Source organism: Brachyistius frenatus, unplaced genomic scaffold (assembly GCF_029030835.1).
Source record: "Brachyistius frenatus isolate BFR_SWC_R1_liver_20210118 unplaced genomic scaffold, ASM2903083v1 Contig_260, whole genome shotgun sequence".
Lineage (NCBI taxonomy): Eukaryota > Metazoa > Chordata > Actinopteri > Embiotocidae > Brachyistius > Brachyistius frenatus.
Window position 1 is genome coordinate 98,563 of NW_027210859.1, and position 23,938 is coordinate 122,500.

General features: G+C 45.4%; 2 protein-coding genes across 7 annotated transcripts in view; one reads left to right on the forward strand and one right to left on the reverse strand.

The window, feature by feature from the left end:
• Positions 1-14,913, forward strand: part of ugp2b (UDP-glucose pyrophosphorylase 2b) — a 29,156-nt gene extending 14,243 nt beyond the window's left edge. For all 4 annotated transcript variants that reach the window (XM_069721295.1, XM_069721294.1, XM_069721292.1 and 1 more), the window contains 7 exons: positions 1,175-1,360; positions 4,490-4,623; positions 8,001-8,298; positions 8,746-8,943; positions 11,618-11,860; positions 12,366-12,470; positions 12,986-14,913. In XM_069721295.1, coding sequence (XP_069577396.1) covers positions 1,175-1,360; positions 4,490-4,623; positions 8,001-8,298; positions 8,746-8,943; positions 11,618-11,860; positions 12,366-12,470; positions 12,986-13,093 — 1,272 coding nt within the window. In that variant the 3' untranslated portion in view covers positions 13,094-14,913. The remainder of the gene's footprint in view (positions 1-1,174; positions 1,361-4,489; positions 4,624-8,000; positions 8,299-8,745; positions 8,944-11,617; positions 11,861-12,365; positions 12,471-12,985) is intronic.
• A 2,730-nt stretch (positions 14,914-17,643) lies between these two features.
• Positions 17,644-23,938, reverse strand: part of peli1b (pellino E3 ubiquitin protein ligase 1b) — a 34,770-nt gene continuing 28,475 nt past the window's right edge. For all 3 annotated transcript variants that reach the window (XM_069721303.1, XM_069721305.1, XM_069721304.1), the window contains 3 exons: positions 23,318-23,515; positions 22,674-22,862; positions 17,644-18,900 (listed from right to left, as the gene is read on the reverse strand). In XM_069721303.1, coding sequence (XP_069577404.1) covers positions 18,322-18,900; positions 22,674-22,862; positions 23,318-23,515 — 966 coding nt within the window. In that variant the 3' untranslated portion in view covers positions 17,644-18,321. The remainder of the gene's footprint in view (positions 18,901-22,673; positions 22,863-23,317; positions 23,516-23,938) is intronic.

Consider the following 23,938-nt stretch of genomic DNA (forward strand, 5'->3'; position numbering starts at 1 on the left):
TGTACACACACACACACACACACACACACACGCATGTACAAACCCAGCAGACCTGCTGAGTGCTGCATTTACAGCTGGCTGTGTTGCGTATTCAGCCTTCATAATTACTATCCTCTGCATTTGTTACAGTTGCTGCTCTGCATCTCTGAACCAAAAAAAAAAAGTCAACACCACCAGTTTGATTGCAAGAAAGCAGAAGAAGAAAAAAAAAGGAAATTTTCTTCAATTTTCGGAAACACTGAATCACAGGTGATCGCTGACTTATAAACACTTTACTCCAAAGACAAGGCCACCATTCAGACACGAGTGAATTCAAAGAGCTTCACAGAGGCACAGAAATACATCAACTACTAGACATGCAGAGGAAATTAAAATAGCATTTAAAAAGACATTAAAAACGAGGTCTTATAGGTCAGTTCAAGGTGCTTTATATATTAAAGTACATTAACATTGCAGTTCCATATTTGATTTACCCTGATGTAAACGAGCTGAGAGTTTTAGCTGACCTCGGGTAATCGGGAAGCTTCTTCCTACAGGTGGCGAGCACAGAAACTAACTGATGACTTTAAGAGTCTGCATTCTTCGTAACAAAGTATTTCAGACGTGTCTTTAAGGCCCGAGAGCATTTAGTGCTTTATAGACGAGTAATATGATTTTAAAATCCGTCCTTTGACACACAGCAGCCAGCGCAGTGATTTAAGAAGCGCTGCAACGTGCTCCGCTCTGCCGGTGTTAGTGGACTCATCCAGGATGAGCTGCAGCTGTCTGGTTGATTTGTGAAGACACGGGCGAGTCGATTTCCTGCTTTTCTCCTAACGTTGGGATGAGACCTGCGATTAACAGTCGCTCTGTTTCCTCAGTAGCAGTATTTTTTTTTTTTTTTCAGGATTTCAGAGCCAGTTTTCCTTCGCAGAATCTCAAAAGACCCAGCGGCAATAATAATAATAATAAAAAAAAAATGCTCATATTACTTGGTGTCGAGAGGATAAATGAACAGCCCCGGGACAACCGGGAGGGGAGGGGGGAGGACAAGACGGTTTCGGTAACCGTCCGTTAGCGTCTGGTGGCTCTGCACCAACAAATAACTCACTCTCACGTATTCGATGGAGGATTTCAACTTCCTCTCGCCCAGCATCTGAGCACATCTCCCGTTTCTCTCCCCTCTCCCCTCCAGATCCAGCCCTACGACAAGATCGCCGCTCGAGGCCTGCCGGACAACGTGGCCGACAGCTTGAACAAGCTGGTGGTGGTGAAGCTGAACGGAGGTCTGGGCACCAGCATGGGCTGTAAAGGCCCCAAGAGCCTGATCAGCGTCCGCAACGAGAACACCTTCCTGGACCTCACCGTGCAGCAGATAGAGGTACGGAAACTCTTTGGATTCAGTCGCGTCCTTGACGAGAAGACATTTTTCCCTGTGGAGAAGATTTCTGTGTCACAGATAAATCGATAAAATAGAGATCTGAGCCAGTAAAACGCCGACGTGAGAAGACTGACGGGACCTTTCAGCGCTGCGGCGATTCGTTAGTTTGATCACGTCATGATAACATCAAGCCTTAAAGCTGTATTACGCTCCGTCATCGTGAGGAAAAGTTATCTTCTTTTAACTTTTTTTTGCAGGTTGAGAACAAACAAAACCTCAGTGGAGAAAACAAGCGTTTCATTCAGGAACAGATAAACTGCTTACGGATCTCGATTTCACAAGAAATGATGGATGACACTTTAGTTTTCTGTGTTGTTAGGCATCATGTTTGTTTTTACTGTGGCGTCGTCTTTTTTAATTTTTTTATAAAACACTTCCTGCTAAACCTGTTCATCATCACCGGATTGGAGCTTCAATTTTCGAAGTCTTACAGACGCTGCTGGCAGCAGCACCGGCTGCTCGGTGTTTCCTAACTCGGCGCACAAGTGGCCCGCTGCCACACCGGCGCACACGATGTGACTACGATGTGGGAATATGTGGAGCAGGAAGTCACGTCTCGTCTGCCGTAACACAAACATCTGCTCCGTGTAGCGCTGCTTAGCGTCGCGTGTCTTATTCTGAAGAGCTTTTTCTTTTATTGTCCTCGAGCTAGAAAAATACGGGAAAATTCTACTTAAAAAAAAAACAAAACGATAAAGAGCCAATTCCAAGCACATGTCTACGACGCTCCATGCGTATCTTCCTCCAGGCGCAACAAGCCTCTATTACTTTATGGAGACTTTTTTTTTTTTTTTTTTTTCTTTCAAAGAGCTTAAGGTCTTTTGAAAGGAGTTCAGTGTGATATCTGGGGGGAGTTGTAGTGAAAGAGGATCTGTTGGTGTGCAGGCGGGCAGGTCTGCCGGATTGGCAGCGAATACAGAGACGGCTGTGTGCTGGAGAGAAGGAGTGTGTTCGGCGATTTGGACCCGATCGCGCCTTATTTCCTCCACCGGCGGCACGTCCAACCTCGTGATTCATGTAAATGCATTCATGTAAAATAAACTACAATCACGGCATCGCGGTATTTAAGGGAGAGTACGGGCGAGCGAGATATGAGATTGAAGCGAGGTGAACGTTTTGAGATAGTTGTGAAACTCGGTAGGAAGAAAATCTCCCGTGATCCCACGCCAGCGTGGATGCTGCCGTTTACAATATTGTGTAACTGAGTTTATAAAGGGTGTGTGTGTGTGTGTGTGTGTGTGTGTGTGTGTGTGTGTGTGTTTCATAACGGCCTCATGGGACACTTCCCTCCTCCCAGCACACTGCTCTCTGTGTCGGAGTCACTGCTCTCCATTTTCTGCTCCGGTCTGGTCAGATTACCTGCGACTGAATCGGCCCATTGACAAAGACAGAAAATTGATCCCTCCCACACACACACACACACACACACACACACACACACACACACACACACACACACACACACACACACACACACACACACACCCGACACCGACACCAACCCCCACAAAGCACCTCTGTGGGTGAACGCCCCTCTCGGCCGCCACACGGCCTCAAATACATTATTTTTGGACCGTTTCAGGACAGAGACGTGTTCACTCTCGCTGACAGCATAACTCAGACTCACTGGAATGGCGCCACCTGGCTGCCGAAGATTTACTGCCTTCACCTGAAGGACCGTCTCGTCACCCAGATCTGTGTAAATTGAATAAATTGAGTCAGGGGCAGATGAAAGACGTCGGTTTTAACGGTTTCTGATTCTTAAAAGATGTTTGAGATCGGAGAGAAACTTCCACCTACAAACGGTAGTCCAACCAATAGAAAGACTTTAATACAGCTGCCACTCAGGAAACACGAGTTTTGTTTCATTTCAAGTCAAAGTTACGCGCGGTGGGTGTTTTACAGTGTTTTCATTAAATAGTTAATTAGTTGAGTGATAGAAAATACATCTGCAGCAGTTCTGTCATCTTTTATAGCAGTTAACTGAATTTCTCTGAGTTTTGGACTGTTGGGTCAAAACAGAAAAAAAAAACCAAAAACGAGACATTTGAAGAAACCCAGACCGACGTTTGTTTCTAAAATAAATTGACGAGTTAGGGAAAGGATTTTCAGGTTAAAACATGGTTACCAAAATTGTCAGTTGCCACGCTGATATGTGACATTAAGTGCTTCAGCAAACAAATCTCTTAAATAGACAGTAATAATTCATGTTTAGACAATTCTGAACAAACCTTTGCTGTCTGTTTTAACACGGTCGAGACCAGCAATAGGTAGGCGGGTATATATTGTATATTTTGTTTGTTTTATTGTGTATGTTTTGAATCTAAAATGTCCTTAATGTTGGTACGACCCTCATTTGATGCGATGATACACGCTTTAGTGTTAAATCCCTATATTTAGAGTTTCCTTTTATCTTGAAGTTTTCCACAAACAAAATCACAACACGGGTTTTACCAACAAATTTACCAACAAATTTCACACGGAGGGACTTTCAGATCAAGAGTAGATCCAGTAGATGGTCGCTGTCATACTGGAAAGTTAATCCTGTTTCAGGTTTGTTTGGAAAAGCTTTGCGACGTGTGAGCCGTAGGAAGGGGCGCGTCACGTGGTTTTCGTGGAGGAAATTTGCCTTCGACCACCTCTTTAACAAACGAGAGACTAAAGTTTGTTCACACCCCGTGTGACGTAAATGACCAGCCAACACCCATCCTGGTCCACTGATGGACAAACCATGTTCTCACCTTCTAGTCATTTCTCATTTCCTGTCACAAAGGGTGGACATTTTCTCTTTAGCAACGTCATCGTCTCCCCACTGATTCAGATCTCGTGTCTCCTCCTCCTCCTCCTCTACTCTCTTTCATTTTCTCTTATCTTGGTAAAAAAAAAAAATGCTTCCCAAACTCCCCCAGGTATTATTTTCCAATTAACCCTTTCCACCGATTTGTCTCACCTTAAAGAAATGTGCACTCTTTGGCATCATCCCTAACAGTCGCTCTTTTACTTTACAAACAATGTTTGGCATTTATATAATGTTTTTTTTGGGTTTTTTTTTTCTAAATGTCCCGCCAGCACCTGAACAAGACGTACAACACGGACGTCCCTCTGGTTCTCATGAACTCCTTCAACACGGATGAGGACACAAAGAAAATCCTGCAGAAGTACACGCACCACCGGGTCAAGATACACACCTTTAACCAGAGCAGGTGAGAGGACACGATAATAACACAACATCCCCGTTGGATTCATTTCAACCAGTGCAAACATTCCCTGAACCCCCCCCACAGAGGAACCCGAGGTTATTTTTGAGCAGATATTAAGTAGAAAGAAGATCCGAGAACAAAAGTCCTTGTCAGCGCTGGCAGGATTTATCCAACACTTTCACTGCCAACAAACACTATTGAACCCAAATGTACCGCATGAGCTCAGCTTCCTCTGATAACCGGCTGCTTCCGACTCTGTTCTCAAACTGTCAGGAGCGGGCGGCATCCGGACAGGAAATTTCATGTAACGTATGGAAAGGACGATTAATGTTTAATGCCTCGGTGTCTCAAGTTTGTAAGTCGAGTGGAACTTGCTTTTTTTTTTTATTTTTTTATTTATTATTATCATTTGCCTTGAATTATTTAGAGCCCTTGTATGTTTTGTGCGCCTCGAGGAGTGAAGTACAAATCGTTTTGGAGACCAGCGGCATTTTGGCTCGAGGATTTGATGTCAGCGGGGAGAAAGCGGTTGAACAGTTTTAGTGTCAATCAATAGGAGAACAAGGGGAAGTCGGTGGTCGAGGTTGTGACGGTAACTCATAAAAAACAAATTCGGCTTCGGGGTTACTCTATCCGGTGTTCCAGTTAATGGGAGGAAAACAATTTGCTTTACACACCAGACAAATTAAGTCTCTTTATTGTTTTGGCTGAACTCTAGAATAAATAAACTGCATTCAAAGGTCTTTGTTACTGTTGTTTTTATGACAATTAATTCCTGCACAAAGCTGGAAAATTAAGTTGAAAATAAACATAATTTCTGCTCCATATATTTAATATAATTAGTCCCTTCTGTGTACTGCTTGTGTTATGGAGTCATGATATTTTCCAGAATGGCCTATGTTTTTGCCACGATCGAACTTTACTGCCATCTACTGGATTTGAAGATGTATGGCATTAAGTTGCCTTGCGGTATCTCCTGTGATTTAGATCCACTCCAAAATTGGAGGGGTTATTCCTCGGCCCGTGCTGCACCCTCGCCCGGAGTTTCATTAAAATGGTGCAAGTAGTTTTTCCATACAGACAAACAAAGTGCACCAAAAACATAAGCTCCTTAGCGGAGGTAGCGGGGAGCACTTCAAACAGAAAGTGCACCGAGCTAGTTGCTAATGACTACTGGAGTGTTCATATTTAATTTGGCCTCTTTGAGGTGAAATCTAACTGCAAAAAAATAAATAATCCATCAACTTCCTCGAGGCTGTGAAGATTTGGACATTGTATTTGTGTGAGTGTATATGTTTTACTAGAGCTCACAGGAAACTCACAGTAAATCCTAAAACAATAATCAGGTGCCCCTACAAAACATTGCAACAGGTTTTGCTCGTCATAATTATTCCCTCCGAACGTGTTGTTCTCAAATCAGCTTCAATGGAAGCGATGGGAAACAAAATTCGTCGTTTTAGGTCAAATACACAATCCAGAGTTTATCTGAAGTTAATATGACGATTCAGCAGTTTGATCATCAAACCTACTAAAACTATAATGTTTTAGTAACTGTCTGGAAAAACTAAAACGTAAATCTACTAAAACAGCACCAGTTGTTCTTAAAATATATATTTGGTAACAGTTCATTTGTTTCCATGTAACCCCTGGCAACAGCAGAAATAATCTGGAAGGTATAAATACCTCCGGACTCACCGCCCCGAAGGAAAGCAGTGAAACACCGGAGAGAAAGATAACAAAAGCTGATGTGAACAAAGCCGGTTTCAAATATTAAGAATATTTTCATGATGGAAGGGATTCATTCACTATGTCTTTAGGGCCTGAAGGGGTGCACGTAACATAACAAAACTGCATCTGATGAAAACTTAACAGCTCGTGAAAATCCATCATAGCTCTCGCAGGAGGGGAAAGTCGAGATCCAAGCGGTTCTTTTTACGAGATGGAGGTTCGCGTCTTTGTGCCCTGGAAAGAATAACTCTTCTTTCTGAGGCCGCGACAAAATGTTCCCAGATTACGCTCTTAAGATGACATAAAACCTTTGAAGTCTATGAGTGCGATATCAAAAACCGCTCATCAGAGACGTCTTCCCAGGACGGTCCGCTGGAATTAATCCTCCATTAACACGGCAGCTCCTCTCACCTGACCGCCTCATCTGCTCTCTTGGAGAGAAAAAAAAAAAAAAAAAAAAAACCCACAGCCGGCTCCCACTGAAGTGCGGCTCCTCACCGTGAGGTCGGTTAACTCGGCCCGACGCGGATCCTCCTCGGAAAGCTTTGATCAGCGATCGCACACGGCGGGGATGGCTCGGACTCTTTCGGCTTGTTGGCTCGTTGCCTCATCTGCTTTCTTGGAGAGAGAAAAAAAAAAAAAACCATAAAAAAAAAAGTTGACTTCCTCGGAGGGTTTGTTTGAAGTCCCGGCGCTGACGCGAGAAGAAGAAATTGACACGGCACTTGGCGTGCTACTTTGAAACGCAAGTTTTCATGGGTTTATCTCAGATGTGGAGCAAAACAAAAGATTTCCCACCTTTTGTTTTTCTCTCTGCGCCAGAAGAGACACCGACCTCAGACATACGATCAGAAGGGGAGAATCCAGAACAAAATCACACTAACATGTTATGTTACTATAATTTACAAGTATTCATCCAAGTATTCAAGATTTCATGGCCTTCGTGAGCTTCTCCTCAACTTTATGGAGATATTTGGAATCTTTCAGCCCCCTTTTTGTTTTTTTTTTTGTTTTTTACTTTACTGTTTAACTTTCCCCCAAAGTGCCCCGAAAAAAAAAAAAATCTATTCATGCAGATTTCCATTTCAATTTATTCCCCTTTAAACTACTTCTTGAACTCCAATTTAAATCGCTGATCTATGTTTGGCTGTAAGATAACAGTTGAGCTGGTTTAAGTAATAATTGGTTTGGAGTCAAACAATCGGCGAATCGGGTGACACGATGCTAATTGAGCCTTTGGCCCGCTTGCACGAGCTGGGTTGCATAACATTCCCGTAAAATCACAAGTTTAGCGATGTGATTTCCGTGACTCGGCAGGAGTCGTTCCAAAAGGGAAAAACCTCCCCGGAGTTGAGTGATGATCGTGAGGTCCAAACAGGATGCAAGGTTTTCACCGAGCTTGGCAGAAAACCGATGAGTCGTCAAAATTATTGACTTAAATTGTGCAACACTAAAAAGGGTGAAGTGTAAATGTGTTTTCATGTCTTCTAGACTAAACTAAACTGCGACGACATATCGCAACACGACACGGTGCTGCGAACAAGACAATTAAATAGGACTCGAGAGTCCTTTTTTTTTTTAAAAGGAAGCTCTGACGATAAGCGGAGAACACGACGGCAGGGACTAACTGTGAACTCTCTTCTTCCGTCCAGGTACCCTCGCGTCAACAAAGAGTCTCTCCTCCCCGTGTCCACAAGCCTGAGCATGACGGGGCAAAACGCAGAAGGCTGGTACCCTCCCGGTCACGGCGACATCTACGCCAGCTTCTACAACTCGGGCCTGCTGGATCAGCTGATCGCGCAGGGCAAGGAGTACATCTTCGTGTCCAACATCGACAACCTGGGAGCCACCGTCGACCTCCACATCCTGGACCACCTGGTCAGCCAGCCCAACGGCAAGCGCTGCGAGTTCGTCATGGAGGTGACGGACAAGACTCGCGCTGACGTGAAGGTACGTAGAGGAGGAGGAGGAGGAGGAGGAGGAGGAGGAGGAGGAGGACTGGGTTTCTATATCTATATCTCTGTATATATATATATATATCTATGTTATATCTATGTCTATATATATATATCAATCAGTCGTAGGTCACCGTTTCTCACTTTTTCCTGTCGGCATCAGGCTCAGCTTCACGTGCCAGATTTCAGAAATACCTGTCGCTAAAGTTTCTAGTTGTACATGCGATGAAAACAAATAGAGTTTGTTGTCCACTACTTTCCATTAGAACTGCTTTTACCGAAGAAATTCACCCCCAACGTAATCGGTTTTATGGCCAGACACCGTTACTGTGCAGTCGTACCTCTGATTTGACGTCATTTTGGTGAACAAACCCTTCAATTTAATCGTAGTCCCGTGACGATCGGAAAAAAAAAAACCTGCCGACTGTGTGATTTTTTTCAGGGCGGCACGCTGATCCAGTACGAAGGAAAGCTGCGCCTGCTGGAGATCGCCCAGGTGCCCAAAGCCCACGTGGACGAATTCAAATCGGTCTCGAAGTTCAAGATCTTCAACACCAACAACCTGTGGATCTCTCTGGCCGCCATCAAGAGGCTGCAGGAGCAGACGGCGATGGACATGGAGATCATAGTCAACCCCAAGGCGAGTAAAGAGGACACTCAAAGACACAGCGCAACACACCGGGGCTGCCCACCGAAAATCCAATCATCCGTCTGAGATTCCTCAAGTCGAGCGACAGATTTTAAATCATTTATAAAAAATAAATAAAAAGAAACGAGTATTCGTATCGAACAGCAAAATCCAATTTGACTGAGAAAATTGAATACAGCCGGAGTACACACACACACACACACACACACACACACACACACACACACACACACACACACACACACACACACACACACACACACACACACACTGAATTACAAAACAGTTCAGATTTCTATTTAGTAGCTTAATGCACATGCGGGTAATGATTCAATATCTAATGAGGTCAATCAGTAACTAAACAGTTAAAAGAAAAGAAAAGAAATGAAATTTAAACCAGATGAGACGGAGAAAGACTGACGATCCAACCCTGTCATTGGGTTTCCCTCTTGTTTTATGATCATGTCAAATATTATAAAGGCCTAAAATGTTCCCTGAGGATGATTAGTGCCGCAGCAACTTGCAATTTGTACTTCTTCTCTTCGGATATTTTTCGATTCAGTTATCTCCAGCATCCGTGCGAGTGTGAATAAACGTCCATAAATCCACTTGAGAGATAACAGGAGGAATAACATCTATTATAACTCCTAGAAGTAGTTTGATTATGGTTTATGAGTCAAATTAAAGTAACATCGCAAACAGGGAGCGGATGAATAATTTAGGAATGCTTTTAATGACGCCAATTTGCCGAAGTGTAAACAAGCACGGGCTAAAAAAATAAAAAATACGGTCCTTCAGTTTGTAGCTGACGGGTAACTCACTGATTTCATTGCAGCGTCATATTTCCTATTTACATTTAAAGGCAACAAACCGTAGGAGACGTAGTCCAGGCAGCTCGGGCGGCGGGACACTCTCGGTCCCGTGGATTATGCTCGGCTTTCGCCCGTACGTCTTCCCCCGCTACCTTTCCCTTCCAATAAATGATGGAGGCCCATCAAAGCGAAATGACCCGCGGACGTCCTCGTCGCAGTCTGCCGGCCGACCCGACGGGGGGACGCGGACCGGGGACGGCCGAGCGCGCAACAGACGCTCGGACGAAGCGGCTCGCCGTCCGAGCTCCCGGAACAATATCGGCCGTCCGGTCTCGCCACGCCCGTCCTGTCGCTTCAGGCAAACAAGAGGCGTGTAAAAACTGGAGCAGAGAGAGATCTGCTCTCCCCCGACGGAGACTCCTGAATAAATCATATCGCTAAAGAAAAGAAGGAAGAAAAACAAACAAACAACAACAACAAGCAGCAAAGGGGGAAAAAAAGCCCGCTATTTTTAAAGCCTCTCTTAAAGCCGTGTTTCCTGCCGTCCCGCGCCGTCACGTGACTTTTTTTTATTTATTTATTATTTTTTTTTACATTCATAAGGAGCTTCGAACTAATCCAGATTTTACCGGTCGCCCCTCTGGCGGCGAATCGGCCCGACTTGGACTCCAGTTCAAACGGCGTGTGGTCGGAGGGGGAGAAGGTGTTTGTTGGTGTTGAGAGAGACAAAACAAATGAATAGTTTGAATTACACACACACACACACACACACACACACACACACACACACACACACACACACACACACACACACACACACACACACACACACACACACACACACACACACACACACACACGGGGAAGGGTTCAGTAAACGCTTCATCAGTTCATTTCGTGATCTGAAGGCTCTCTGTGTCTTCGCTGCACGTTTTTGACCTCCAGAGCTTTTGTTGACAAAAAAAGCAGCAAACGCATTTAACGCCATGTGACTTCGTGCTATTTTGGTTGCGCTCACTAGAAGACACAATAAAGCCCCCTTCCTCCCCCCCTTCTTCCCCCCCTTCCTCCCCCCTTCCTCCCTCAGCCATAAAGTCACAGCTGAACGCCGGCCTCCGTTCCTGATTGTTGTTTTCTCGGCCTGTAGATACTCTGTCGATGTAATTTTCCATCCCTCTGCTGCAGATTCACACACTGTGACGAAGCCACGTTGTTATGTAACTGGCTCCAACTGTGTGTGTGTGTGTGTGTGTGTGTGTGTGTGTGTGTGTGTGTGTGTGTGTGTGTGTGTGTGTGTGTGTGTGTGTGTGTGTGTGTGTTTAGCCCCATACATACCGAAAGTCTTTCACTAAAGACAAAAAGCACCTGCTGAACGTTACATAACTCCTTCTGATAAACAGACCGGAGAGTCTCCCGGTCTTCAGTTACGAGTTTGTTAACGTCACCTTCGTCCTGCGAAACCTTCCAAGAGTCTTAATTTTAATTCCTCGCGTCCACCTCCGTGGGTTTAAAGGAACGTAAACGCCTCAATCCGCTGTTTTCAATACCACGGTGGGGGGGGGGACGTTTGTCTAAAAAGATTGACGAAGAGTTTACGAGTAACATCTGATCGAACCATTTGTTTAAAAAGATTTAAAAGTTTCACTTTGACGTCGTGTGAAGTATCCAGCTGGTTTGTTGTTATTTATTTTGTTATTGTTTTTGGTTCGTTGTCGAATTCAAATTAAAGTCGCTTTTATGTTCGCGTGAGAAGAGCAGGGAGGGAAAACTCAAGTCCCCGTTGGGCGAGGCCTGCGAACGGCGCGTACCTCTTGGTGTCGCCTCACGTGTCTTTTTGTGTCGGTCGTCACCAGACGCTCGACGGCGGGCAGAACGTCATCCAGCTGGAGACGGCGGTCGGCGCGGCCATCAAGTGCTTCGACAACGCTCTGGGAATAAACGTGCCCCGGAGCCGCTTCCTGCCCGTCAAGACCACGTCGGACCTGCTGCTGGTCATGTCCAACCTGTACAGCCTGGACGCCGGCTCGCTCACCATGAGCCCCAGGAGAGAGTTCCCGACGACGCCGCACGTCAAACTGGGCAGCTCCTTCACCAAGGTAACCGTGGCAACAGCGGGAGTATATAAAGACGCTGCGTGCGTGTCCCCCGGCCGGCGAAGTCTGGGAAGGAAAGAAAACAAACAACAACAACAACAAAAAAGAAACCCGTTGTTACTGAAAAATACAAAACATCTTGAGTTATTTATTCCTTCTTGGAAATGTTCTGATTCATTGAATTAGATTTTCCTTCCCGGTCCTCATCGTTTATGCTCCATTTATCGTTTGCCGTAAAAGTGTCTCCGAACATGTTTTATCTTAAATACATTTTGAAACGCTGTCCTAGCCGATGGTACAGTTTAAAAAAAAACAAATAATAATAATTTTGAGGCTTCCCATTATTAGTTTTACAGTCGTTACCTCAGATATTGTGTTCAATTAATGACGTGATCCTAAAAGGTGACGCTTCATAATGAAATTACCTTCCAAAAAAACAAAAACAAACAACCTCTCGCTCACACTATTTACAAATGAGGTTGTTTACAAATTGTCCATCTGTGTTCAGGTTCAGGAGTATTTGACCCGCTTCGAGAGCATCCCCGACATGCTGGAGCTCGACCACCTGACGGTGTCCGGAGACGTCACCTTCGGGAAGAACGTGTCACTCAAGGTAAAGCTGAGCCCTCAGGTTTTACAGGGGGAAGAGAAAGAGGGGGGGAGGGGGGGGGTGTTCCTAAAAGGCTTTTATCGCTTTATAAATAAAAAATATTGCACCACAAAAAAAACAAAAAAAATGTGTGTTTGGATTTTGCTGTAGATGTGCTGAAGTCTGTTCGGTTGAGAGACGGTTGCATTATTTATTCCGCTGCCCACGCTGATGGTACGAGAAGCCCGAGATGCACCGTGGTTGCGACGTCCGACTTTCAGCATTTTTTTTTTTTAAGTCTCCGTATCCGCTCGCGCGGTTCGAGATGAGGCGGCGGAGGTAAATTCCTCCGATCTTTCATCTCGCACCGTTTTGAAAGTAAGCGCTCCCTCCCCCCCCCCGCCGCCGCCGCCGCGGCCGCCGACTTCTGATTTACTGCTTTAATTAAAACGCCCGGTTTGAAAATGTCTCCCCTGCTGTCGATCTCTCGTCTCCGATAAAAACAAAAAAACTAAAACCGTCGTTCTTCCTCCTCGCAGGGCACCGTCATCATCATCGCCAACCACGGGGATCGGATCGATATTCCAGCCGGATCCATGCTGGAAAACAAAATCGTGTCCGGCAACCTCCGCATCCTGGACCACTGAGGCCTTTCTCACCCTCCCCACCCCACCAGTGCACCCCTTATCGTGTGACCTTGTTGGCTTTATCCCAGTCATGTGACCCGCTTATCATGTTTACCCGACACCGACAGATTGTTAGAGGAAGTGAAACCCCCCCCACCCCCCCCCCACCCCCTCCCCCTTAAAGGCTGCCTGTGATTGCATGTGCAGTGCAGCGCTGCAGCCTCAGCATTTTGAAGTAGTTTTACATGGTTAATAGCCGGGAGTATCTGGGATGTGCTGCCCTCTACAGGCTGTTTAACGTATGACCTTTACAAGTATTAGTGACGAGCTTAGTTGTAGCCGACACTTTAAACATTTATCCCTGTTAGAGAGAAAAACAACAAATCAGATTCTATTTCTCTTCTTTCTTTTTTTTTTTTTTACTGTAGTGATTTTGACTTTTGTTAGCCAGAAAATAAAACCTGCCAAAACAAACTCAAAATAGATGGAGAGACTGTAATAATAATAAAAATAATAATAATAACTTTAATAAGGACACAAAAAGAACGACACTTCAAGAACTAATTTGATTTCATCATTTGCAATTTCGGCACTGCTACTGCAATCACAGAGTGCGCTAATAACAAAGAGAGGTGAAGTCACGGAGGTGCCGGGAAAGTTTTGACCATTTTATTTCAAGCGTAAAGACGTCACTGCGGGACTTGACGTGGTTCCAAAATTCAGCTACGACGAGATATGTTATGTCATTTATGAGATGCGTGTTATCTGAAGGCGATTGGACTTGTTAAAGTGTCTTGAAGACGTTTCACCCGACATCCAAAAGACCGCAGTCGAACCGACTTTGAGGGGAGAGCGGATGTTTATCTCGAGGTTGATATTAATAGCAGCGGGTGGAAATATGGATTCATCACATTCAAACACGAGGTGCAAATGTGACTCGTGTCTGACTGTCCTTTTGTTGCCGGACAGCCAAACAATGAGCCAAAAATGTACACGAGAAAGTCATTACATCGACTGTCAATATAAATATATTGATTATAGCGGTTTAAAAATTTCAAAATCAAAACAGGACGCCGGACGGTAAATTATGAATTTTGTGGAACCGGGAAAAAAGTTTGTGCCGACAAAAGAAAAAATAATAATAATTTGGTCCTTTTCTTGCAGAGCAACTGAAAACTGTGACAAAACTTCCACTGATGTATTTTCACACCTTCGGAGTTCAAACCGCGGACCGAAAAGCTCGCAGGAGTTTTGTGCCATAGACGAAAACGTGTTGATGCCTGAACAAAACGTCTCTCTGTCTCTCTGTCTCTCTGTCTCTCTCGACCGGACGACGACCGTTAGGCTCCATATCCGGCCACGATCACAACGCCGCCACGTCTTACGTAACCGAAGCGATTTCATGTTAAAGTAAAAAGCCTTTATTTTGTCCCTGTGTGATGTAGATGATGAAAAACAAAAACAAAAAACAAACAAAAAAATGTCACAATGTTGTGCATCATTATTATTTTTTTATTTGTATGCAGTTTGTTTGCTCACCTTCACGTTGTACGAAACTTTCAAGGTGTCTTCAAGTGTCTCCGTGTCCATCGATCCATCCAATCATTCAAGAGTTGTTTTAGTCGCAGCAGGGCGGGAGGTGCAGCGCTGGCACACACACACACACACACACACACACAGAGATTTAGATTCATTAATAAAACACGTTCACATAGTTTCAATGAGAGAATACTTGAGATGGGTTCGACTCGAGCGGACCGGGAGCCCGAAAGCAATAAAGTGTTGATGTGTGACAGCGACGAGGTCGTCGGAGCGGAATAAAGTGCAATATGAAATATGAACACGTGTCATCTGTCGTCTGTTCGTCAAGTAAACATCATCAGGTTGTTGTTGTTTTTTAACCACAATTATATATAAAAAAAAAAAAAATTCAAAAATGTGTTAAAGTTAAGAGCAGATGATAAATAATAATAATAATAATAAAAAAAGCTAAAAAAAAAAACGTGGTAAGCAAGTCCACAACTACTAATCTGATAAATATCATTTAATTCTAATTAATTGTGATTAACTGGCACCAACACATATTTACAACTTAGCGATGAGTTAGTGAGATATTCGGTGTAAATGACCGTCGTGTTGAACGTCGTACATCCGGGTCACAAAGCCAGACGTTTTTTTTTTTTTTTTTTCTAAAAGTTAATTAAACGGTGAACTTTAAAAAATTAACGTTTGAAAAACACTCACCTTTTTCTGAAGATATTTTCGGACTCTTCGAAGACTCGGAAAAAGTAGCAGGGAAACTCTTTCTTCGTCTTCTTCTTGATTGTTCTTCTACTTTTTCTTGTAAAATAGCACATTTTATTGTAAATAAACAATATATATACAAGCCGTTAATTTCTAAACTCTTAAAGCCAGGTCTTTGTGCTACACTAAGCCGACCTCCTGTCTGGACTTTCACATCAAATAAATATAATACCTGTATCTCATATTTTCTTTCTACTCATTCAGTTTCTCCAAACACAAGATGTAAAGAACAAGTCAGACCTTTTAGTTTAATTGACACGTTAATTATTATTCTTATAAAATAAGTAGTTGCTTCATGTTATTGAGCAGCAGCGATGAAATAAAGTGTAAAAGTGTCATTACGGGCTGATATTAGTATAAAAAGTGCCAAAATCCAAAAAGCTACAAACACCAAACAGAAGTGTGCCGTTTATTACAGCAGCAGGAGCGACACTGATAAACAAAGCAGTCAACGCGTCCGGCTCTTTTCTCAGCAGTCAAATATGAAATATGATGCAAATAAAACCCGACGCGCCTTGAAAAGGTGTCACTTTTACACTTTATTGTTTAAAGTTGTTACAAAAACAAACCAAAAAAAAAAGTGTTTTGCTGGAAACATTCTTTGCTTTTTGCCTTTTACAAGCACAAAGACTCCTCCGGACAGGAGGAGGAAGAGGAGGAGGAGGAGGAGGAGGAGGAGGAGAGCGAGTGGAGGCGACGGACCGACAGACAAGACAGACAGACGAGTGTTTCGGGTGAAAACGTGGCCGAGATGACGGAGACGGAGAGACAGAGACGGAGACGGAGAGAGAGACAAGCCCTTAATCACACACTTCATCCACAGCGTCCAGGAAACCAAAACAAAACAAGACCGGTGGGAGAAGAGGAGGCAGGACACAAAATATCTGAATCCAGAATAGACTTTTTACTTGTGAGGTATCCTCAGAAGACCTTAGCAGTGTGTGTGTGTGTGTGTGTGTGTGTGTGTGTGTGTGTGTGTGTGTGTGTGTGTGTGTGTGTGTGTGTGTGTGTGTGACACGGGTCATTGTTTTCTCCCTGAGGTGAGTTAGTGTGTTGCAGTCTGAGGATACTGATGAACATCATCTGGAGAGCTACTGTGGGGACACACACACACACACACACACACACACACACACACACACACACACACACACACACACACACACACACACACACACGCATACAGTCTTCGTGGACGCTTAAATTACACACACACACACACACACACACACACACACACGCTACTTATTCCTGCAGATGTGTTCAGAGCTCACGCAGAGTTGAAGCTCTGTGTGGACGTGCGAACAGTTTGGAAGTGGATCTGATCAGTAAAGCTGCTTCACTGTCGGGGAGGTTTCGACAGTTTGGAGAGTGTGTGTGTGTGTGTGTGTGTGTGTGTGTGTGTGTGTGTGTGTGTGTGTGTGTGTGTGTGTGTGTGTGTGTGTGTGTGTGTGTGTGTGTGTGTGTGTGTGTATCAAACCTGAGTCAAACAGCTACTGGCGTCTTTTTTTCGAGTGTTTTGTCGCTTGCTTCGGATGAACGGGGGGAGGGGGGTGGTGGGGGGAAGAGGAGGGGGGGGGGGGTTCCTGCACCGAGACAATTCAGGTGAGAGAAGAGAGAAACAAGCTGAAATGACCGTAACCGTCCGGACAAAAACAAATCGTTTTCAGAAGATTTTCAAAATAAAAGACGTCCTTATGAGCTACAAAAGCGTTTTTTTTGTTGTTGTTGTTGTTGTTGTTTTTTTCCCACCCACTGGCAAGGAGATCAGTGTTGTTGTGAGACGCCGAGATCGATACTGGTCAGAAATCTGCGCTGCGTCTGTTGAAATAATGATCCTCGGTCTTTGTGTAATCGCGCCGGGAAGCTCCGAACACCAAAACATTCAAGGCAGAATAAAGAAGACAGCGTCCAAACCGGTCGGTCATTTAAATAACATCTGTACTCTTGATCTCTGTACAGTTTTAATATAATGAAAACACTTGGCCAGGTCAGGTTAGAGAGTGTGTGCGTGTGTGTGCGTGTGTGTGTGTGTGTGTGTGTGTGTGTGTGTGTGTGTGTGTGTGTGTGTGTGTGTGTGTGTGTGTGTGTGTGTGTGTGTGTGTCTTAAGCTACATGGCTGCGTTAACATGGCTGACCTGTGATCAGGAGAGATTCACTCGGACTTTAAAGGGAGGGAGGCGGTCGTTCAGGCCGTCCGAGTGTTTCCAAAGACGCCCGGAAGACTCGGGCTTCCCGTAATGCCGGGGGACGGGGGACGGGGGACGTATAAACAGGACAAAACGGCTCCGGGAGGTTGAACGTGGAGGGAAAGTCGCCGAGACGAAACCCCTTCGGAAACTCACCTAAAGCTTCACATCTGATCGACGATATACCGGATTTTCAAATTGCAGTTCGGCGTATCTGACGAGATAAAGGATGAAGCGATGATCCCGGGCCATAAATAAACGTCTTTGTTTAAATTAGCTCTAAGAGATGGACACAGATGTATATTGCAACAATAAACATGAATAGAAAACCGCATGTTTGCACTGCGGTCGTGTTAGTAATTTAGATAAATACTGTTATTGAAAGCTCTTTCTTTTTTTCTTTCCGAGAAACAAACGTTTACCCGGCAGTGTTCTTTGTTTGGTTTTTGTGTCTCTGGTTTCACATGAAAATATAGAAATCTTTGTCGTCATTCATGAAAAAAAAAAAAAAAAAAAAAAAAAAGCAATACAAAGGTCACTTAAAAATGAGAAAGACACAAAAAAGTCCAGAAAAAGTTTTTTTTTTTTTAAACTGTAGGGGGGGGGGGAGAAAGAAAATAAATCTGGGGAAGGTCCCTTTTTTAAAAAAAAAAAAAGCAAAGTCAGCGACCAAATCGAAACCTCCTCGCCCCCGCCTCTTCCGAAGGACGCTGGGAAGTTCGCCCGCCCCCCCCCCCTCCCCCGCCCCTCTTTTTGCTAGTCGAGGGGTCCCTGGAAGATGAGTCTGACGTAGCCCTGCTCGCCCGTCAGCTGCTGGGCGCAGAAGGGGCAGGCGGCGTGGAAGGTGTGCGTGCCGTGCGGTAGCGGGATCTGACTCCAGAAGGCCGCCGTCTTCTCCGAACAGACGTGGCCGCAGGGGTTGAAGGCGTGAGTGGGCGGCGCCGCGTCCACGTAAAAGCCCGCCTCGCAGCCCAGCCACAGGGGCACGTAGGGCCCTTTGGCTCGGCACATGGGGCACTCCCTGCTGCGGCCCTCCCGGCCCTCCCGCTCCTCGCGGTGGTTCCCCCAGTTGTGGTAGCCGTGCACGTGGCCGCAGTGGAGGTAGACCCAGGGCTGCTTCTCGTCCGGCGTGTCCTTGCGGCGCATGGAGGGGAAGGCCAGCGTGTTGAAGCCCACGGGACACTGCGGCCGGGCCGCGTTGATCTCCTGCCGCAGCGCCTCCAGGTGTTTGAGGGTGGGGGTGCGCGACAGGCCCTCGGCGGTGCGCCACAGCAGCGTGGCGCCGCAGAGGTCGATGAGCGAGCCGTCCACCAGCTCCTGGCTCTCGGTTTCCACCTGGAGGGAACGGAGGCGGAGAGAGAGAGAGACGGCGGGTTACAACCGGAGGTCACCGGATGTCACGCCACACGGACCGACTGCATTCATGCGGCAGAAGTTCATGGAAAAAAAAAATCCGAGCTGGAGAATTATAGAAACACTGGCTGACACCTGAGATGGAGGGCAGATTGTCCTTTTAGACCTCAACTTCCTTCAAATGTTGATGCCAACGACAACAAACAATAACCTCAGATGTTATTACGTCATCTTAAAAGGTAACCGTGTACAAATATTGCTCTTGTACTGCGTTGTGTTACGTTTCGTATGTCTGTAAAGTAAACTGCCCGTTATTCAAGTTTGTACTCGACTCAACTCATTTTGACAATTTTTTTTTGCGCTTTTCACCATCTTCCATATGTTTCTAGTGGACGTTAATGTACCAGTGTGTACACCGCCACGTCCCTCACCCAATGCATGCTGGGATATGCTCCCGTACCCTACAACCCTGGTAACTACAAGCGGATCAGAGATGGATACGTGATTGCCGCCTGCAGTATCGGTCTGAGCGCAGCAGGTGGCAGCGTAACACCAACATTTCCATCTCTCTCCCTCAGACAGATGTGTTTCAGGAGGAGGCAGGAGACTGACAGCTGGAGGCAAGATGACATGAGGAAATAGAAACGATGGGGGTAAGGGGTGGAGAGGGGGGGGGGGCAGAAAGCTGCTGGAAATTTGAGTAAACTCCAGTCTGGTAGGAAGAGACATGGTGGGGAAGTCCATGTTTAGATAACCAGAGGAGAAGAGGATGAGGAGGAGGAGAAGGAGAAGGAGGGGAAAAACCCAAAATCCGGAGACTATTTTCGGCTCCTGTTTTTTTTTGGGTGTTTTTTTTTGGTGACATCACTCATCCAGGGTTGAGGTCAGCGAGTGTCCCGGGGGGGCGGGGGCGGGAGGGGGGGCGGGGGGGGGGTAATGGGCAGCATTACGCTGCTGCTGGCTGACATGTCCGTCCTGGTGACAGTTATTAACCTTCATGTATCCTGGGAATGTTGGCTCAGCACGTGAGCCCTCTTTTGTGGCAGCCGTGCCTCTATTTTATTTTTTTTTATTTTATTTGTCACACTGATGCAGCAACAAACACATCTGCCCAGTGAAAGAGTTCAACGAATGGATGGAGGGAAGCAGTTGTTGGGTTTTTTTTCCCCCTTCCCGTTCAGGATTTTTCCAGCCGTTGAGTTGATATCAAACCTACCGGTCAAAAAGATCGAACCATTGACCTACTGTCCAAAAAAATAGACTAAATGAAGGGTTGTTTGTCTTTTGGATGTACAATCACACACGAGCTCGTCGATCTGAGAGCTCCGACTCCATCTAATCCATGTAAACATTGACCGACTCTCACCTCCCCTCACAGTTTTATTTAATTACACTGAAGTGGATCATTTATCAGCACAACAGCTTGTATTAAACACAGCAGGAGCTCAGACACTGTAGCCTGCTCGTTTATCATCCTTCACAAAAGCCCCCGCAGCAGCTCACTTCAAACCTGAGTGTGTGTGTGTGTGTGTGTGTGTGTGTGTGTGTGTGTGTGTGTGTGTGTGTGTGTGTGTGTGTGTGTGTGTGTGTGTGTGTCAACTGCACTGTAATATCGCTCTAATTATGCTGGTTTAAACTTTGCGTCCAACTGCAGAAGGGCCACCAGCTGCCCAGCTGGCAAGGCTCGGATAGTCCATCCAAAAACGGAAAAAACAACAACCTCAAATCTGCACGCAATTAATCTTTAACTCAAAGTAACGAGTAAATATCACTTCCTGGTTACAGATCTATATTTTATGAAGCAAATCCTAGAAAACAAAACTGCAATTGTTCTAATATTTGTAGCCTAAATCGTTTACTCTTCATGTAGAAAGCAACATTTATCACACGCATCTCACACACGCATCACGCACACGCACACACACACACACACACACACACACACACACACACACACACACACGTGTGTTAAACACGTGTTAGCGAGAGAGCTTTTAGGGAAAACCTGCTGAGTCAACAAGACGTTAACCTTTGATAACGCAGGGCAGTCCTCCCATTTACAGAGATGTGTACTTTCAAAGGTGTCGAGGTGTGTGTGTGTGTGTGGGGGGGGGGGTTAGAGGGTGTGGGGGAGGGGGAATTCAGTAGATAACAGCTGAACGAGATTTAACTAAAGTGCTGTATATATCATAAATTGAGTCGAACAAATAAAATGTCATAATCTCTTTTTTTTTGTTGCAGTTCAACATAATGAGTTGTTTTAAGCATATCGCTGAACATTTTACAGTGAATACAGTATTTATTGAAAATATCCGATAGGTATTTTCTGTCTCCGCGGTTTTGATTGACAGCAGCCGGCCGGCCGAGTCCCGCTCTGCTGTCGTTGAAGATTAAGGACGACGCTCGCATCTGAAGGGACTGAACTGAAGCGTTGTTTGCTGGTACGTTTACGAGCGGTTCGACGTGCAGCACCTGAGCAGCGCACGTTTCCCCGGTGAACGTCGGTTAACGGCTCAGCTAAATCAAAAAGGAAAACCTGTTTCGATTGTGATTGTTGTTCAAAGTGTTGTGGCTCTGATGTCGTGCTGTTGATGAACCCCGGCAGGCTGAGTTGCTGCTGTCTGCAAAGATCCGATCGGCTCCGTGGAAAGAAGTTCTCCATCTTCACTGCAGGAGAATTAACATTGTTCTGTTTTTTTGTTTTTTTTTACAAATGAATGTAAAATAAAAAGGGGGCGTTTTTATAAAACAAGAAAATATACACTAATCTATACATGACAAGTGACTTAAAGAGCACACACGTTTGCTGTAACAGACCAAAAAAATAACATTTTTAGGCTTAAGTTAAGCTCGAGTTTAACTGTAAAGGCTGTAGGAGAAAAACAAATGTCCGTAATTGTCAATTAGATTTATACTTTTTTTTTTACACCTGTATCTTACAAACTTAAGTAAACCTTGAAAAAGTATCTAAAAATCTTGAATTATTATCTCCACTGAGTGGTTGCCTCTCCGATGTGCTTTCAGCCTCACAATTAAACCACATCGTGTTCTGTCACCGCACATAATGAAAAAATAGGTGCTTCTCCCACAGCTGACAATCTGAATTGTCAACCGACTTGTGAAATGACGAGTGGTTTCTGCAGCGCAGGATAACGAGCAGGCGCTTCACTCTGTGGCCGGCCGGCAATGGGCGGGCGGAGATAAAGAGAGCGCTTCATTTGAGACTGGAGAGCAGGTGGGACGGCGGATAAAATTTTTTTTTAAAAAAAGACGGCTCAATATTTACAACTGCGGACGTGCTGACTGTGTGTTGCGCGGTCGATGATGTACGGTGTTGTGGACAGGAAGACGGAGAAGAGGGGGAGGAGGAGGAGGAGGAGGAGAAACAAAGACCTGAATAAACACGCCGTCGGCATCCTCGGCCCAGTCAGATAAATGCCAGAGGTTGGCCCACGCCGGTCGTGTTGTGATTGGCCCGAGAGACCGTGACATCAGCCGCAGGATCCCTTACGAGGTCGTGTTACACGCAGCTTTGATGGACAGACCTGTTACTACGGAGACGGCATCCCAATAACAACAACAACAACAACAACCCCCCCCCCTCCCCGCCGGTGTTAAGCTTTGACTGGCCTCCTTCCGCCTGAGTGACGGCGTGAAAAAGAGAAGAACTACAACGTTTCCTAGAGGAGGAGGTGGAGACCGTGAAACCGTCCAAAAGAGCTTCTTTTTTTGTTTGTTTGTTTCTCTTTCCTCACCATCTTTCCCCGCTGCTGCGCCGAGCGGGTTTCTCGCAGCGTGAAGACGTTGCCGCAGACGGAGATCTCCCTCCACACGCCCGGCTTGGAGTCCTGGATGAAGCCGCTGCGCGGGTGCATCACCAGCACGCCGTTGGTGGTCAGCCCGTCCATCTGACCGTCGGACGTCTTCCACTTGGCAGCTTTCTCCTGGAGCGGACAAAGACACGGAAAGGTGTGAAACAGCCCCCGAAGCCGACGCGTCGAACACGTACATCAACGCGCCGCTTCCTCGTGTTATTTGTATATTGCTGTTTTTATTGTACAGCACAAACATGCTGCGGCTCAAAAAAAGAAAAAAAAAAACAAGACTGAAAAGTAAATTATCAAGAGCCAGTTATTATATATATATATATATATATATATATATATATATATATATATCAAGCACGTGCAACGCTGCCGAGGGGACTTCAACAGGACATCAGTCGTTGCCCTCTACTGTCAAGACAATGACGAGTCGAGGAGAAAGATGTTTTGGCTGCGATACTAAACGGAAAAAAAAAAAAAAAATCTAAAGACTCGTCTTTCATCTCTGTATTTTTTCGGTTTTCCTCGCGGTTTCTTTCGGCCCTTTCTCCTGTCATTCATCTTCCTGCGCTCACCCCCAGGAAGATGTTCTTGGAGGAGTCGAAGCCCGCGGCGTAGATGCGAGCGGTGTAGGGCGCCGTGCGCTGGCACATGATGCGGCAGGCGAAGCGGGAGATGGTGCTCTGGACCGACTGGGTGTCCGCGTTGCTCTGGCTGCCCGCCACCGTGTCCGTCACTACGAAGTCTATCGGACTCTCGGTGGATCGACCGATCTGGTGCAGAGAAACGGAAAGATTAGTCAAGTCTGAGGTAATACAATAATCTGATCCCCTCTGAGGAAACTGGCAGGAAAACAGGGAAGACAAGCTGTTAAGTGAATGCGGAGCGTGCACAATATGGACGCCATTAAAACATTTGAAAAATATTAAAAATGAAATGGCTGAATAATGCAAGGGTAGTTGCATTTTTTTTTTTAAAAGCTGGCAGAGAGAAACACTAAACAATATGTTTTCAGTTTTTTCACGTGCTGCTAACTTGTATAAAACCCATAATAACCTTGAGGAAGGTTCTGTGCTTTTGATGACGGGTACTTTGCTGCCCCTGACAGCTACCTGCATCACCACAGTACCATAATCACCACGCAAGACAGACTCCCACAGCGTTAATGCCAGTCAAGCAAAGAACACGGTGACTTT